At 41.1% G+C, this 19308-nt stretch overlaps 1 protein-coding gene across 1 annotated transcript in view; it reads right to left on the reverse strand.

The window, feature by feature from the left end:
• Positions 1–3260: 3260 nt before the first annotated feature.
• The window catches only part of LOC126162589 (B-cell CLL/lymphoma 7 protein family member B-A), a 57040-nt gene continuing 40992 nt past the window's right edge, over positions 3261–19308 (reverse strand). Inside the window, exons 3-4 of the mRNA XM_049919195.1 lie at positions 9994–10093; positions 3261–3790 (exon numbers count right to left, since the gene is read on the reverse strand). Of these exons, the coding sequence (XP_049775152.1) occupies positions 3672–3790; positions 9994–10093 (219 nt within the window). The 3' untranslated portion in view covers positions 3261–3671. The remainder of the gene's footprint in view (positions 3791–9993; positions 10094–19308) is intronic.

Here is a 19308-nt window from a genome sequence, read left to right on the forward strand (position 1 = left end):
TGTAGTAACCATGAGTGGGGTACACTCCCAAAAGCTTTATGGTAATCAATGTATGCGTAGTGTAGTGACCTTTGTTTAGTTTTAGCTTGATATGTCACCCCTGCATCTATTATCAGTTGCTCTTTACATCCTCGTGCTCCTTTGCAACAGCCTTTTTGTTCTGTGTTGTATGTGTCATTAATTTCTGTGCAATGACTGAAGTTAATATTTTGTATAAGAAGTAAACAATATTGTGTATAAATTTCATTGGTATACTGTTAGCTGTTTTTGAGAAAATGTTCCTAAAAGATGAAAATTTTTTAAAGTTATGGGAAATGGCTTCCAAAGTTTTTTAATACATTCCTGCCCCATATGATGGATTAACAGCATCCTCCTCTTTTCCAGTGAGAGTTTCCTTTTCACTGGTCTTTTCTTCCCTTTTGGTGCATGTTGTAGGCTTTTGAGTCTTCTTCCTGCACCTCTTAGTCTTTCTTTATCAGTTAGGTGCCCTGTGGAAATGGTGTGTGCTGGTTGGAAACCTAAACGTTTCAGCACATCACATTTGATAATGTGTCCATTGTATGTTGCCACTGCATCATACACACGCCGAAATGCAGTGTTTTTATCTGTACAAACACTCTTTTGGGAATCCTAATCCAAATTAAATTATTTACACTTTCATTTGGATTTTGTGTTTTCCCATGTAAATACTTTTCCAATAAACTTGGCTGTGATAAATCTCAGAATATGGGCCTAATTACATCAATTACAGCATTTGACGAACTGTTTTTATGGTCCTATTCCTTTCCCAATTGGTACTTACACAATGAGTCATCACCTGTGTGGCACAGTGCATGTTGTGGGTGCTCATTTGTTGTTGCAATATGAAAAAATAATGCCTATACTGCTCTCCTCATCTGTGCTCAATGTTTCTTGTATTTTGCCTAATTGCATACCCATAATACTTTTGTGCAATCTGTCAATTGCTTCATCTGTCAATCTTCCTCTTCCTCCAAGGGTCTTACCATCACTAAGCTTCTGGGATCCTGATGTCTGCTTTAGTTTGCGCAAGCTGCACATGTCCAATGCACTTTTTTTTTTTTAATGTGAATTTCATTGCCATAATGTTCGAGTTCCTCTACAGCTTTTTATACCTTAGAATCACCATCTCCTAGATAGTTAGTGTATTGTACGTTATACCACTTCTGTGATCTGTGAAAAATTGCTTTCACAGCTTTCACAATGTTCGTCCTTGGTATTGCCCTTAAATCTACAATGTTTTGAGAGAATAGCAACATCAATTACTTTGCAACTGTCTCCACTGGTAGCTGTAACAACTCCATTTAGAGATTTATGACTTCTACGTTGGCTTGATCCATCTAAAGCAACAGTTAAATCTCTACAATTCCCATTATCTGTCACAGCTGCTTCAACAGCTTTCTTCATTGTTGCTTGAGCAATATCTTCAGCAGAAGATACACCAATTCATTCTAAAATTCAAACTTGGTTGGTGGTTTTGGCACGTTCATAATTCCACATAACATTGTCCCTGCAGCACTGCCCTTGCCAATGCAACGCAAGCCGTACACTAGCCTAACATTTATATCATACACCTTCTTTCCACTATTACCACTACAAGGAATACTGTTAGAATTAGAAAACGGAACTTCTGCAGCACATTTGTTACACTTCGATAACATTCTACATGCCAAACCAATGTATGAAGTTATTTTCAATTCCAGTCCTCTTTATTTGCAAACGTTGTTTCAAAATATTAGAGAGCAAGGAAATGTTAATTATTTCATTCACCTCATTACTGTCACTTTCAGAGTTTTAAAATTTTTCTTTGCTGTCACAAAGTGTCTTGCTGGAAGAAGTTCTATCACAGTCATTTGGAGTAGTCGGCGAAGCAGTCTGAGCAGTATCTCCCTTCCAAACAACAGAAGATTTCTTCTTCCACTCATTGTGCCTTTTCTTAAACACTCAATTGCTGAAACGGGGCATACTGATATCCACAAACCAGATACGTAAAACAGGTATGGCAAAATTCGTCAAACACGCAAAACTGAACAACTAAACAACACAAAGCAAACTCCACAAGTCAACACACACGGTATAGCAGTTATGTTTATCGATTGGAACAGTCACTTGTCACAGAGATAAAGCCATGCAACCCTGGAAAACAAAACACTGTCTAATTCCGCAAAGATACCCTGCTTGCAGCCAATGAGTGGCGCCGTCAGAGGTGACACACCAAGTCACTACAACAATTTACGCGGTACGTCAACTTTACAGTGATACAAAACCACTTAGAATTCACTTAGAAGGGTGAAACTTTATTTTTTTTTTTATTCAGAAAACTCTAAATAATTTTATAATGAAAAAGCCAAAAAACGTTGAGTCATCCCTTAATATAAAGGATGGCTTTCTTTCACTGCTAACAAATAAATGCAGAAACTGAGATTACCGAAGCCTGTAAGGTACAGAAACATGCAATTAAATTTCAGAAGACATTAACTTCATACAGTTTATACAAACACACAAACATCTGCAAATATATTCCTTGACAGCTAAGCTTCAGCTGGATTTTTCACTTATCAAAACATAATGCTCTACTTTGCCATAGTTAAGAGCCACATTAAAAAATCAGGTTCTTCAAACCTACAGACTTTCAATACTTTGTGAAGATTAATACAGTGCAAAATCATCATCTCTACTCTGTCTGGCAATTCAGACCACAAATTTGTCCTCCACTTTAAAGCAAAAGCTAGTTTTTCACAAATCTCCATGTTTATGATGTCACATCTCCTGAACTGTGTGGTGTGTAGTGATAATTTTGCACATGTGGTACGAGATTATGTAGCTGCTGCATGCATGGAGTGTTGCAAATGAAGTTCATAGGAAAGAAGTAATAAATTTAAAAGTTATTCCTGATGCCATGAAATTTTCTCCAGGGTCCCTTTCTTTTTCAACTGTGGCAGAAAAATTATTTTTCTCTATAAAATTCACAACACTGAAGCAATATTGTAGAAAAAAGAATTTGACCTAATTCAGCATGGGTCTGAGATAGCGTGCTCATTGCACGGTTTTCCTAAAGTTACACTGAATATAATATGTAAAAGCCATCAAATAAGCCAATATCTACAATTTTAATAACTAGGGCACAAATGGAAATAGGTTTTTCCAGTACTGTAAATCAATTTGTAACAAAGTTTTAAGATTGGGAGTGTGGAAAGTTAATGGAAATTTTTCTTCCCATCACTGAATATTAATCTATTAACTAATTCACACAAAAGATATATATTTACAGATCTAATATTGCATAAAAAAGACACACAAACATTTCAGCATGTTTCTCATACATAGATGTTCCACAGGTCAATATGTTATGACTAATGTCACAGAAAGTATAAATACAAGAGGCACAAGCATGTGCCAGGAAAGTAATTATTCACAAATTAAGTATTGCTTGCAAAGCAAATGTTTGAACTGTTCTCATTCTCTCACAAGAAGGCTAAGAAATCATATAATCAACAGAAACAGCTTCAAATAGAAAATAGGTATCACCTGCAAATATTGCATCTAATAGTTTGGAAATACAACGTAGTGCAAATAATATCTGTCGATTCACTTTTGAAAGCAGCACAAACAAGTGTGTGACCACATCTTTGGGTGCAGCAACCAGTCCATATTTATTCTGTTTTTGTTCGTTTGCTGCTTGGTTCACTGCTCTGGGAGTTTGAGTCTTCAGAAAAACCGAGCTGAGCAGAGAAGTCTGTGGGCCCTTGAGAATCACTAACAACAGAAAAACCTGCAACATGAAACACCAATGCTAATTCACTAAGACAAACTACCTCAGTAATGTTTTATCACAACTGCAAGACAGGATAAACCATCTATAGAAGTTATACAGGAAAAAGATATCCATTGTTATGTAATGGTAAACACTGTGTTTAGTAAGTATCGAAAATTTCATTAGTAAATTAATGATGGGAAGAACCCTTGAGAGCATCTATTTCAGCAGTTTTTTGGCTTCTCCATTCCAAATGCCTAATGCCTCAGCAAAAGTAACAACCTATGTCAAGAGGAGTAAATTGAGGCCTGTATTTTTGACAACTGGAAAGTCTTTTGACTGGTGGCCACTACAAAGGAGTGCAGAATGAAAGGACCATAACAAATTTATTATAGTGATGGAAGGGAAAAAAATTCACAGCAACAGTGACAGTACATGCAGACAAGGGAAAAAACTTAAGATATGTATTTAAACATATTACTTACTTGTTGGGCTATTTGATTCCAAGTGGTCTAATTTTGGAAAAGTTCCCACATGACCATCCTGGATTTTTGCAGAAATTGTGTGTGAACATTTGCACATGTTCCCAGTGAACACTAGTAAAATTTTACATTCAGCAGTTTAATACTTGCAGAGATATAGTCACTGCTCTCAACAGTGCACCCACGAGTTTTTGGCAATTTTGAGACATAAAATCACCAGCAATATTTTCTTGAAAGAAACCAAACTACACCCTCTTGTACAACTTTTTGTTCTCTCTCAAGCAATTTCCTGAACAATTTTCATATAAATAGTTTGAAGCAAAGTATGCCAAAAAATGTGAAGTTTAGTTTTTTATATGTCCACAAGTGAATGTGAGATAAACCTGAAACTTTGCATGTAATAACTTAGCAATAAAAGGTCTTAAAATATAAAATTTCATTCTCTTACTGCTTTCTAGTAGTTTAAAAATTGAGGGAATAGTTGACAATTTTTCTAAAAAATCAAAATGGCTATTTTTGGCCCACTTTTTTTATAAAAAGTGTACTGTGAACTCTTTCCACTTTCATTAGAAGACCCATGTTCTAAACCCCCAACAAACAAGTTTAGCAATGTGAGCATTTAAGGCCCTAAAAAAATTACATCAATGTGGAGGTACATTGAAAATGGTCCTATATTCTGCTGATGTGCAAGTCTGAAATCTTATTATGTTCTACAATTGTTTAGTACACACTGTGGAAGATAATATCAAAAGTCTTGATGACTAGGAAATGAGTGAGTCACAAAAACTGCAAATAAGTAGTGTTTCCATTTTTTAAAATGTGCTATAAAATTCTTTTTGTAAAAAATGGAATGGAATAAGGAATCCAGCAAAACGAATAGTTTGCTCTTTTTGTGGCTTTAATAATTTGAAAAGTGTAATTTCCTGCATCCTGTCTTATCAAAATTTCTTTCTGAACAAACCGATCAGCGACATCATCTGGCTGGCAGTATAGTTTTCCTCATTACATTCTACAGCAAATTAAAGAAAGCTGTAAAAAAAATTCAAGTAGCTTGAAGTAAACATATGCTTTGGGTCCTAAAACATTTAAAAGGAACCAGCAGTGGTTAAGCCACCATGGACCACTGCAACACTAATGCACTACATGAACTGTAAACTATGCTAACACAAAGTATATTATACCTTAAATTGGAATTAAACTTTTACTTCACTAGCATTACACAATAAAAATATACTAATAATTCTCTATAATTTGAATCCTTTCAAAAAGGCAGGACAACTGCTATGAAATTCACCAAAATTTACACAATGTGTCAACGGTGTCAAACCTGAAGGCAATTTTTATGACTGATCTCCTATTGTGAAGGTGGTTTGGCTGGATACTTAAAGGGACCAAACTACTAGCTCACGAGTCACTTCGTGCTCTATCAGACAGATCTATATGACTGTAGATCAGGGATAGCCAACTGCACACAGTACAGGGGAAGAAATCCCAAAGTCTACAAATGTCAGCAAAGCTGAGGTAAGTGACAAAAAAAGACAGGGAGATGGAGGAAGAAAGGTAAGCAAGGTGCCCCATCTAGGGAGCAGCCAGTAGCCCCTGAAAGCAAAGTGCTATGAGGGGATGAAGACATGCCCCAGCCACTGCCACTTACCAGAGGTACTCAACTCTGAAAATGCCTTGGAAGGACTAGACACAGGGAAAGAGAAGCACAGAGAGACAAAAGACGATCAAGCCCAGACAGCAGCAGCCTTGTCTGGAAAGAGGAGGTAACTGTGTGTCCTCCCAACCCCTCAATTTATCAATAAGGTTAAACAGCCCACCCTTAAGGAGAAAGGTAGAAGCCCATTTCACAAATAAAACTTAAAACTAATTCAGCCACTGGGACATCGTCTCCTAACACCGGGGGCTGCAAATCAGGGATTAAGACTCTGCTGCAGGGTGGCTAGGTTGGGATATACCAGCAAAATGTGGACCACCATTAGGTCCTCAGTATGGAGGAGATGACCATGAGTCAAGCCAAGTACAGCCAATGTGGAGATGGCAAAGGATGGTAGAGTTCTTGCAAGAGGCTTGCATGGAGGACATCCAAGAATACGTAGTATCCTTTATCACCTGTAGTTAGTTTGATGAAATCAGAGCGAGTCATTCCGTATTTAAGGCACCTAAAACTTGACAGAATAATACATATTGGAGGTCTGTTTCTGGAATATTTATCAAGAGTCAGTTTAATGGTAGCCTACCAGCAAGTTTATTCCTCAGGATCCTGGATAGCAATGAGCAAGGGATGGAAAGGGTAGCACTAGTAGAAAGCTTGCAGACTACTCATGGAATCACTGCAGATGGGAAAGGACCCCACCAATGCAGAAAGAGAAACGCTCAAGAGCGTGAGGGATGGCTACCAACTCCGCAGTGAAAACACTACAGCCATCCAGCAAAGTGAGTAGTCCAGTATGTCCTGCACGACTATAAGCAATGCCTGTATGACCAGCGAGCCTCAGCACCGGCTACCTGGCAAATAATACTTTGCTCAGAGTCCCCACGCCCCAGTCACAACAAGCTAATACTTCTTGGCATGCAAGGGTAGTTTTCAACTCTGTGGCACAGTGCAATCCCTACATGGTCAGGAGCTACCATGCATTATGGAAACAATGGCTTTCTGAATACCTTTTGACTAGTTACACCATGAAAAGGAACAAGTGATATGTTCATCAGTGGCAGCATATATGAAATGTGTTTCCATAAATGCTGTAAATAGAATCTAGATTCAGATTTTCAGCTGTGTTACCCAGGAAGGAATTTAAGATAACCAGAACCATTTCCACACTTATATATCTACTACAACTTTATATATAATGAACAAAGTATGAATAAGAGTAGATAATGCAGCCACCACAACACACAAAGACTCAACGGTCAGCCTGGAACTTTAAATTTTGTAGATGGTTACAAGAGAGAGAGCACATTTTATTTAAAAATGTCAGTGTAAAATATTTTCCTACTGCGAGTCAAGTTTTTATTAAAATTTATAAATAAATATGTAAATGGGATAATTAATACTCCAGACATAAAAATGTCACCACTCAAAATGAGATACTATTTCATTACTCTTATTGTGAAACAGGTAATGTTATTCTCTTTAAGTATCAGTTGGGAAGAACACACTTGAGTAAAACCATGTTTACATGGGCAACCTCCTGTTCAAAATCTGCTACTCATGATGTGTGCATGTCTCATACAACGATGTATATTAGCCACTAAAAACATTTTAAGTAGGTCAATGATCAGTTGATCATGCTAAGTGTAGAGTTCTCAAATGCCAAATATACTGAACAGCACACATGCCCAAAAACAGTGTGGCATCATCTAGTGACAGTGGGACTAAAAAATTAACCACATTCATGTTAAAGTAATATATTCTGTGCTTTTTGTGTCTTCTTAATCTTCAATTTACTTTTAGTTATGTTTCTGTGATACAGTGCAAAGGTTATATGAGAACTTTTTTCCATAAGATTTGTGTCCCACAAGAGAGACCCAATATTTTAAAGCAGTGAAGTATTTAGGTTTCACAATAGCTGGACAAAAAAGAATGCAAATAAATGACAGTTTTTATTTAAAAACTTTTTCAACAGTGACAAAGTTAACCCTATTATAGAATATAGTTTCTGATACTATTCGGCACCTAGACACAAGAAACGAAGGGCATAGTAAAAGTATGCTGTACACTGCCTTTTAAATAATGTTTGCTGCATGTGTATGTAAATATTTTCCCAGGCAAATAGATCCTGATGCTCTGATATGTTTGGACGAAGACTTTCTTTGAAGTCTCTTCGAGCTTGCTACTGGATACTAAAATCAATTCAATATTTTGGCAATCCAACTGTTCATCTTCAGGAAAATACTGCTTCTGCTGCTGAGTCCCACTGAGAACCGATACCAAGGCTGCAAATCAACATATTGTATAGGCCTCCATACCATACACTACGCATCACAGTTGCTGCCCTCCAAGACTGGGCAGGTGGTGCTACCCTTAGTAGAACACCAGCAGCTATGATGTATCTTACTCAGACAATTTTCAAACAAACTGACTGACTGACTGACTCACAGAAGAATGTTCTGTTTTCATGCAGGTTGGTACAGGGCCCACACCCTGCTAAGAGGGAACCCATTGTCTCTTTTAATCAAATTAATCACCAACCTAATTTCAATTGCCTGTTTATAAACACTGTTCCAAAACCAGAAGCATTGGCAGCTATCACAGTTTCGGCAAATTTCATACCATGTCCCTCATTTAAGCAATGTTCTGCTACCGCCAATTTTTACGGCTGTTGCAGCCTCGCATGACGGCTATGTTCCATGCATCTGTCATGAACTGTGCGAATCTAACAGCCAATGTAAGCCTTCCCACACTGACACAGGATTTTGTATATACCAAGCTTCTAAAGTCCCAAATCATCTTCCACAGGGCCAAGTACTGCCCTAATCTCTGAAGGTGGACGGAACACAATGTTAAAACTCCTTAAAATTCTTCCAATCTTACAACGCCCTCAGCATAAGGAATAAAAGCCACCGAGCTATGCTCCTCTTCATGCAACTCCGGTGATGCTCCAAACTCCATAGCCTGACGAATCTGCTTTTCACAGTATCCATTTTCCTTAAAAATAGCCATCCAATGCCCGAGTTCTTGGGTTAAGTTGTCCGTGTTGCAAATGCCATATGCTCTGCATATAAGAGTCCTCAGGATGTCACTGCGTTGGTATGGTGGATGGCAACTTTTAGCATCCACACACAGTGTGCATCAACTTTCGGTGAACACTGTGTCCCAGAGTACAGTCAGGTTTTTTGTAAACCGTAACACCCAAGAATTGAGGCATCCCATGACTTCAAACCACAATGGTAAATTTAATCCTGGGATGAAAACAGTTTCAGTGGTCCAAAAATCTGTTGAGAGCATCACATCCGTGCAGCTGGACGAAAAAGGTATCATCTACATACCTTCAGAAGCATGTTGGTTCCAAAGCCAAAGTCCTCAATGCTATATCCTCGAAGTCCTTCATAAATAAATTTGTGATTACAGGTGATAAAGGAATGCCCATAGCCACTCCATCATCCTGTTCAAAAATGTTGCTGTTAAAGGAAAAGTGGTCTGCCTAAGTTACATAAGGAAATCCTATTGTTAGCAATTTGGGTGCGCCCACTTATAACCTGGCGAAGTATTTAGAATCTGTTCTCAGTCCATACATTGGCAAGTGTGAACACCATATCTCCAACTCTGTGGATTTTATTCGATGACTGAAATCTTTGAGGCTGGGTCCTTCAGATTTATTAGCGAGTTTCGATGTGGTATCTTTGTTTACATGAAATCCTCTGGAAGTGTCCCTTTGATCAGTGAAAAACTGAATAGAGTGATAGTGAAGCTTTGTTATGTGCCGACATCCACATATTTTTCATTTTATTAACTGTTATCATTGCTAGTTGATTAAAAGTAGTCATCTGGGACAATGTTCCTATGGCGAAGAGGATAAAGTGCAACACCCTGCCATTTCTACAAAATGCTCAAATAATTTCCTTTCCTTCCTCCCTGTCCCCCTCCCACTAAGCCTTCTACTTTCATGTAGCAAATTCTACAATAAAAATCTGATCCTAAAATGGAGGGTACCTCTGTGGATTGTACAAATGAATTCCTTATTACCTCCTTATAGTCCATTGTTCACCTAAGTGGACAGATATTGTACTTACATGTGTTAGAATCTTCAAGTCCAAAGTTGGAATTTGAGGAATCCAGGGCTGCTTTCCGTGAAGGTGTGTTCTCTTTGTTGTGGTCTTTCATCTTCTTTTTCTGCAAACAAACACAACATTGAGAAAAGTTTGTATAGGCTAAATACTGTTTAGCAGCAAAGGTTGTAGCAGTTTTCCAGCACACTGGACAAAAGCTGTTAACTCTAGAAAGCTCTAGCAATGACTGCTTTAGAAATTTCTCTGAAGGTTTGCTGCAAGACAGGGAAGCATCTTTGCCAGAAGAAAGAAGCTTTCCGTGTTAACAGATAAGCATAATTTGCAGTTCTGATTAGTGGTAAACAATACTGTCGAAGGCATCTATCAATGTGAATGAATTAACTACAGTAAATCCACTATAGAAGCAACACCTTCCACGAGGAATAATGTGAGGACCACTACAGCAAAAAGTGAGCCCCAACCACCACACCACCAACACAGGAGGATGTGGGGTGGATAATAGTGATAATAATAATAATAATAATAATAATAATAATACAGAAAGATAGCAAAGCAGATAAGAAAGAAATACCAAAACCTCAAGTACAAAGTTCAATAAGGGATCCAAAGAGAACACAGCCTGCCAAATTGTGACTGTACCCATTCCGCATGCATTTGCAACACTATTGCAGCCAGTTGCAGTTAGTGCATATCATTTAAAAACAGTAGATAAAAGAATACTGACAAAAGTTAGGAATAGTGGGATTATTTCCTTAGATTGCCATTATAGAAAGTGGATGTAAAATGTTACAGTGGCTCTATCATATGATACTTAGTTCACTAGATAAGTTCACAAATTTGATACTGTCACCCATATGATGTCAGCAAGTCTAAATAGGGGCAGAGGTAATGTGAGCATCAAAACTTCTACTGGATCCAGCAAATGGAACATATACAAGAGAATGGTCCAATCTGACAAGCTGAAATCTACCCTGAAATTTTTCACACACTAAGAATATACTACAATTAATGTACTGTCAAAATTTTAGCTGCCAATGCACATTGAAAGTGTGTTTTAAAAAATGTCATGTTTACTCTGTTTTGCTGTTAAAAAAGCTTATTATAATAGCAGTTTGTACAGCATTTCCTGCACAGTGTGCAACTCTGAATAAGCATATGCAGCCATGGCAAGAGAACATAGTCCACATAGCGTGAAGTCCAAGGTGCTCACACGCAATTTTAAGCACTTCAACCGTACCTAAAATGTCAAGTCATTAATTTTGTGAAGGGCTTGCAGTTCATATTGTCAGCTAAACTGTTCTCTTCTTTAATTTTTGGTCCTAACGTCCACTGAGGTTACTGAAGAAGCACTGGCATTTGAAGCTGTGGAAACAGTAATCCACTGATACCACACACATTGTAGACAAATGTGTCTTAATACTCACCAACAGCACAAGCAACTATCTTTTTTGCTTGAAATGATAAAGCATGGCACGCAGTTCTTGCATAAAACCTGATGATTGGCTTTATACAAAACATTTTAGGCGACAAGAAGCAGCTTAGAATTCAGATCAGCTATGAATTTCTCTATAGTCTTACCTATTAATGACATTATCTCAACACTTTTACTTGAGGTAAACATAATTTTGAGGGGGAGGGATAGTATGGTGGGGATGGCGGACAGTGAAGGGCTGCAGGTTCGATGTATTGCAGGGAAAGTTCCCACCTGCACAATACAGGAAAGCTGGTGTTAGTGGGAACGATCAATATGGTAAAGGCCATGAACCAGTCATTGAAATGAAGGATGTCAGGTTTGGCAGCATGTTCAGCAAGAGGGTGGTCCACTTGTTTCTTGGCCGCAGTTTGTCAGTGGCCATTCATGCGGACAGACAGCTTGGTGGTTGTCATGCCCACATAGAATGCAGCACAGTGATTGCAGTTTAGCTTGTAGATCACGACTGGTTTCACAGGTAGCCCTGCCTTTGAAGGAATAGGTGAAGTTCGTGACCACATTGGAGTAGGTGGTGGTGGTGGTGGTGGTGGTGGTGGGATGTATGGGACAGGTTTTGCATCTAGGTCTATTACAGGGTATGCGCCATGTGGTAAGGGGGTCAGGAGCAGGGGTTGTGTAAGGATGGAAGAGTATATTGTGTAGGTTCAGTGGACGGTGGAATAACACTGTAGGAGGAGTGGGAAGAATAGCGGGCAGGACACTTCTCATTTCGGGACACGAGAGATAGTCGAAACCCCGGCGGAGAATGTAATTCAATTGCTCCAGTCCTGGGTGGTACTGAGTTAAGGGCAGAATGCTCCTCTGTGGCTGGACAGTGGAACTTTGGGAGGTGGTGAGAGACTGGAAAGATAAGGCACAGGAGATTTGTATTTGTTCAACCTTGCACAGTGTGCGTGTGTGCGCGATAACAAAGGCCTTAATGGCCGAAAGCTTCATTTGTTATTTGTGACAGTCTTTTTGTTGTGCCTATCTGTAACTCAGCATCTCGACTGTATGATGAGCGGCAACTTTCCTTTTCGTAATATTGTTAATAATACTGCACTAACAGGAGCAGTTCTAAACCTTTCAAATAGTTTTTCTTTCCTACTTCTGTGAGCTTCATTTTGACATACATTTCTTACTTTGTGTAAATCTTTCTTCCATTTATACAATTCATGTTCAGATTTTACAAAATGAAACTGACTTTGCACATTGCACACTACTTAAGTTTAAATTCTCCCTTCTTTGTTTAACCAAAAAATGTACAGCCTTTTCTGTGTGACAAGACTATTATTGTAGGGCCTATATGTTTTCTTGGGCTTGGAAGGTACTATATTTTTGTTTTGGACTTTAGTTATAACAACAATCATTTGAACCACAATTCAAGGAATCATCTGAGTTATTTCCTGTTTCTGCTAATATTTCCACAATTTCTAACAAAATGGTGACATCATTTGAATCAATGTCCACAAAATTAACTAATAAGTAGCAGACATGTAGTTCCTCAGAAAAAGTAGGCTATTTCGACTGCATACCAACAAGGTGCACAGGTATTGGAGGGGGGGTGGGGGGGGGGGTGGGGACCTCGTATGAGGTGTGTCCAAACACACTCCCGTTGGAGCCATGAAGCTTTTTTTTTTTGTGGCTTTAAAGTCACGTTAAAATCTAGCAATTATTAGTTGTCATGAATATGAGTTTAAATTCTGACTGTAGGAGATAGTAACTGAAACATCTGCCAGTTATCAGAAACAAAACTGGATATTATATCCTACTAAAACCTAGTATTTCCCCTACTAAAAACTAGCAATGCAGACAAGCTGATAAAATCTCAGGAAAGAGAATGACGAGGATAATAATGACTAGACAGTAAACCAACAGATGTAAAAGAATATGAAGAATTAAAAAGGTGGGAAGGACAAGAACCAGTCTAGACCACCAAGCAAAGGTAGTCATGAACTCATTAGGTCAGAGCAGGTGACAGTGCAATCCCTCAAGCGGCCAATGAGGCCAATGTGCCCCATCTCACAAGGAAGAGCAGAGATGGCCATGGGTAAAAGTAAAACAAAATCAGCTGCTTTGGTGTCCTCCACTAGCACCAGAACCAGCATGTCAGCAAGTTTAAGGTTACACCTTAAGGTGATCAAATTAGGGCAGTCCAGTAGGATGTTGGCCACCATCAGACAGACACCACACTGATAGTGGAGTGGACCCTCACATCACAAGAAGTGGCCATGGGGCATACGAAAGCAGTCACTCAAAGTCAACAGAAAGGTAGATTTCCTGGGAGAAGCACAAAGGGAAGGTAGCCACATGGCCTTGGTCCCCTTTATTGCTTGCAGTTTGGAGGAATTAAGGCACACCAGCACACCAATCTCCCAAGTCGGCAACCTAGTAGCCTACTTGGCCAACCAATCAGCATGTTCATTCCCGGTATCTCCACATGACCTCGGGTGTAGATAAAGGCAATCTATCATCTAGCTTGGTAGAGGTCAGAAAGTAAATCCTAGAAAGTCACAATCAATGAGTGTTAAAGGTAGCACTGGTCAATAGCCTGCAGACTATTCAGGGAGTCACTCCCTATTAAAAATGTCTCACTGGTGTAACAATGAAGGTGATACAGGACTCAGGCAATGGCCACTAATTCTGCAGTAAATACACTGCATCAGTTTGGCCAGGAGTGTTGGTTACTGCACCTCTTATGTGCATCAGCAAAGTCGTTTGTCCATCAATGGTAGATTAGTCCATATATACCACTTCCAAACATCTAAATGCATCGAAGATGGCCAGGAGAAGGCAACAAAAAAAACCATGAGTTTAAAAAAGGATAGGTCGAGACAGATCCCAAGACAGTGTATACACCATGGGGCCATATGCAACTGCTCCTTGGAAAGAGATGACAGTGGGGAAGTAAGTTCAGAGCACAGACACTGTATGAGAACTGCAATTGTAACTCCAGTCCTGGGCCTATGTTGTTTGAGGTGGCTTGCCCTGAAAGGAGAAATGACACAGTAGTTCGGATGCTCAGGGAAGCACCTAATGTGTATCACATAATATGTAGGGACCTCAGCCTCTGCAAGCAGGCTGTTCACCAGGCTGGTCCAAAAGGCACCTGTCCAAGTCCGACCGTACGATCGTGTATTGGGTCCAGCATCTGCAAAGTTGAAGGTGATACAGAGCCATATGCCAAGTTACCCTCATAGAAATGAGACAGGATCAGAGCTTTGAGGAGCCACAAAAGGGTAGTGAGACCAGCATATTCGCTTAAATTGGCAAAAACGGGGAAGCCACATCAACCGAAACGGGGAAGCCACATCAACCGGGCATCAAGGACCAGTCCCAAAATGCGATAAGAATTCACCAAATACAGCAATTTGTTGTCACGGTAGAGTTCTGGTTGTGGATGGGCAGTATGATTGTGACATAAGTACATGCCTTGGTAGCTAAAAATCTGAAGCATTGGTGAAAGCCAAAGACTGTACCTTTCATATAAGTCACCTGCAGTCAGCAGACAGCAATACCCACAGTGGGGAGCAACAGTAAATTGTCAGCATACAGGGAGGTGGCACCAGATCCCACAGCTGCAGCTACAACAGACAGCCACTTGAAAAAGAGGCACACAATACACAGCCCAGCAGGACCCTATTCTGGGGGGGGGGGGGGGGGGGTGTACTGAAGGAAGTACCAACTTCGACCTGGGAAGTACGGTAGGACAACAAGTTCTGGACAAAAATCAGGAGCTGGCCTCAGAGATACCACTCGTGTATGGTAATCAGGATCTGATGATGCATTATGATATCATAAGCCTTTTTGCAAGTCTAAGAAGACAATGATAGGGTGTTGATACCAAGCAAAAGCTGACCAGACAGACTCCAGGCAGACCAAATTATCAGCAGTAAAACAGCCTTGACAGTAACTGCCCTCTCAAGGAGCCGAAATACCTCCAAACTCAATGTACCAAGATTGCTGCCGATTCACCATATGTTCGAGCAACGTGCAGAAAACATTAGCGAGACCAACTGGGCAATAGCTGTCTATCTCAAGGGGTTATTTACCTGGTTTCAGTAGTACTGGGATGATCACGCTTTCTTGCCACTGAGATGGGAACTCACTCTCACTCCAGATATTGTTGAAAATGGCAGCGAAATCATGTTGGATAGCCACCAATAGGTGTTGGAGCATTTAGCTATGGATGCGGTCTGGCCTTATAGCCATGTCAGGACAAACACCACTGAAGAAGTCCCACTCACTGAATGGAGCATTACTTGGCTCTAGGTGATGTGCAGTGAAAGGTAAGTGAATTTGCTCCACCTGCAAGCTCAAGAATAAGAAATTCAGGCTGATAATTCTCAGACACAGGGGCTCTGCCAAATGCTCTGAGGCACCATCTAGGTCAGTGTACGTAACATCAATCAGGGATGCACCAAGTACACCTGTGGCCGACTGGTGCCCATAGAGGTGTCAAAACTTTGCCCAAACCTGCAAAGAATGGGTACATGGTCCAATGGTAAAACACTATTCGCATAACATCTGTCGTTTTATTAGGTAACAGACTCAGGATGGAGCCCTTTAAAGACAATGAAGTTCTCCATCAATGTATGTCACTTACGGCATTGGAGAACCAATCTGCAATCTCTAATGGCCATGGAGATTTCTGAAGAACAGAGGATCAGTAAGCGTCCAGCTGATAGAATGGCTGCAGTTGCACTTTGGATGGCTACACTGATACCTCCATATGGTGTGGTGTGAAGGGCGACAGTAGAGGCAAAGGCATCTGTCAGCATTGTTGACAGCTTATGTGGGCTGGTGATACTGAAAAGGGACAGGACGATCAGAAAATCATCACTGTTATGTGGGTCATATTGAATTCTACAATGGATAGTGGAGAGAAAGCCAGGACAGCAAATGGCAAGATCAATGGCCAAATAAGATTCTTCTGCCACAATGAAGTACGTGAGGACACGTATTCAAGAGACTGGGATCAAGCTCTGCAAGCTAAGTTTACATTGATTTATCTGGCAAGTGGTCTTAGTTCCATCAGAACTGTGCTCACACGAGCAGCCACAGCCTCCTAAGTCTTATCGAGTAGCTGATGTTCACTGTACACAGTGTCCAGAAATTATGTGCAAACTCTAACCAATGCTCTGTCACTATCAGCTCAATTCTTACAGCATCAACGGCTGCAAAGGGTAGGGGTTTACAATGCTGAAAACCAAGTTTCCTGGAAGGCAATGCAGAAATCTGGGGAAGCACATAAGAGATGTCCCAGCTCAGCCAAGTGGTGGAAAAAGACCACTACAGTTTCACTGGAGGATCACACAATCGGTATCCTTTGGGGCATGGATGGACCAAGGAGGCCACTCATGTCCTAGGTTCGCCTGTTCCACAGGCTGAAAGGATATGGCATCCCTACACATTGGTTCTGAATAAGGTTTCGTGTGTGTGTAAGGGGGGGGGGGGGATCTGATGCCACAGGAACTCCACCTCATGTACATAGGGACCACCAGAACATCCTGTCTTTGAGTTGTCCTTTTTGTCCCTCTTCTCCTTGGATGATTTCTATGTCTGCAAGAGCTTTTCTGCTCTAGCTTCTTGGACAGTAGGAATGTGAAGCTCTATAACCAGCCACTTACAGCTCTTTCAACCACTGGCTGGTGTCCAGTTGCAGATCAGCAGAATCCTGGGATGCAATCAACCTAAAGGACCCCGAACTGATGAGAGGCGGGGGCAAGGTGTGTGGGGAGTCACTCCCACAATGTGGCTGGAGCAAACAGTAGGAGTGGGGCCCCAACTAACAGGGGAGAGGGTGTAGGCAAGTGGCACTGAGGGCTCGACATAAAAGGCATGAATGGTGAGGGTACCATCACTGGAGTGGTGACAACAGCATAGCCTTAGCGAACAATGTACAGGATGCTAACCATTTCTTCTTGGATTCCTTGTACCTAAGTCAGTCAAGTGTCTCATATTCTTGGATTTTCTTTTCTCATCATAAGATGGTCCAGTCCAGTGATGAGGAGGAATGGTTGGTTGGTTGGTTGGTTGGTTAGTTAACTGAGGGGGGGGGGGGATCACACAGTATGGTCATTAATGCCATGACTGAATTTATCCGAAAGCACAGTCCAGTCGAGGGGAAGGGAAAATAGGCAAACAAAGAGAGAAAAGGAATGTCAGGACAGCAGGAAGAGGAAAGAAAATGAGAGGAGTGGGGGGGGGGGGGGGGGGGAATGAGGAGATCAGGGGTGTCCCAGAACCATCCTAGTCAGCATACGGATCCATACTGGGAAGTCGTCACTAGAATGTAAGTCTGGAGCCACTTCCCACAGAACTGAGTCTGCAATAGCTGGGGAACAAAAATATCAATGGCTGAGAAAGACCCTCTAGGAAAAGTGTGTCATCTGACCCGCATTCAGAAGGCAGATATTCTCAGAATGAATGTGCCACTCAGTCATCCGAACCCTGGAGCAAGTGGTAGCCGAGCCCCGTAGCACATAGCACAATGTGTGCCACAAGGATGGTTTGGTTGTTTGAGGTTTAAGGGACCAAACAGCAAGGTCATCGGTCCCTTGTTTCACATGTGGTCCATTCCGCTAATGTGACATCTCAGGAAAGTCAGAACAATAAAAGGGAAAAGGCTAAAAACGTAAAGGGGCAGTCGTGTTGTCAATGGTAAAAACAAAACGAGGGAAGTCAGCAAGAGAACGAACCCAACGCTATGCTGAAGCAGCATAGGCAAGACCAACTGTGACGTAAAAGGTACAACTGCTAGAATGTAGAAAGTACGTATGGGAATAGAAAGACTAACCAAGCCTTAAAAAAGAAAGGGTAAAACCAGAGTAAAAGAGGGAAGAAAAGAGGATTTCAGTCAGGGAGGTGAATCGGGAATCTCCGAACACTGCTTACAGTGGGAGACAGCCAAACACTCACCACCCTGCCCCAATACCAGAGAGATTAAAAACCTTAAAATTGCGAATAAAAACCACTTTCCCGGAGGAAACCGAGAACAAGAGAGACCATCCGGGAATCGTCAGCCAACATCAAAGGTAAAGTGTGGGGGAGTCTGTACTTAGCACGCAGAGCCAAAAGAAGGGGGCATTCAACCAAAATGTGGGCTACCGACTGGAAGGCTCCACAACCACAAAATGAGGGTGGCTCATCACACAAAAGAAAACCATGGGTCAGCCTGCTATAGCCAATGCGGAGAAGACACAGTGTGGTCAAGTCCTTTCGGGAGAGGCGAAAGGAAGAACGCCACGAGCCTGGTGTCACCTTAATCGCACGAAGTTTATTAGACAGGGGAGTAGCCTCCCAAGAATCGGCCCATGACTGCGCGAAGTGGGATTGGATGTGAAGCCGTAAATCCGCTGCAGGAAGGGTTACAACAAACAGGGGGGGGGTAAGTGACTGCTCCCCCAGCCAAACGATCAGCGAGCTCATTATCTGGGATACCCACATGGCCAGGGACCCAAAGGAAGTCAATGGAACAAGCAGCACGGTGAATATCAGCGAAATGGTCATGGGTGGCAGAGACCAAGGGATGGTGCGAAAAACACCGGTCAATAGCAAGAAGGCCACTCATCGAGTCCGTACATAACAAAACGCGGTTGTGTTGGGACTGTTTAATAAAGGTAAGGGCCTGGGAAATTGCCATAAATTCCGCAGTAAACACCCCACATGTAGGTGGCAGCAGATGATTTTCCGTTCCGACAGAGGACGTGAAGGCATACCCCACATGATCAGCAGATTTAGAGCCATCAGTGTAAAAAACAACAGCATCCCGAAACTCCCATAAAATTTGGCGGAAAAAGGAACGGAACACCACCGGGGGGATGGAATCTTTTGGACCTCGGCGG

The sequence above is a fragment of the Schistocerca cancellata genome, chromosome 1 (genome assembly GCF_023864275.1).
Source record: "Schistocerca cancellata isolate TAMUIC-IGC-003103 chromosome 1, iqSchCanc2.1, whole genome shotgun sequence".
NCBI lineage: Eukaryota > Metazoa > Arthropoda > Insecta > Orthoptera > Acrididae > Schistocerca > Schistocerca cancellata.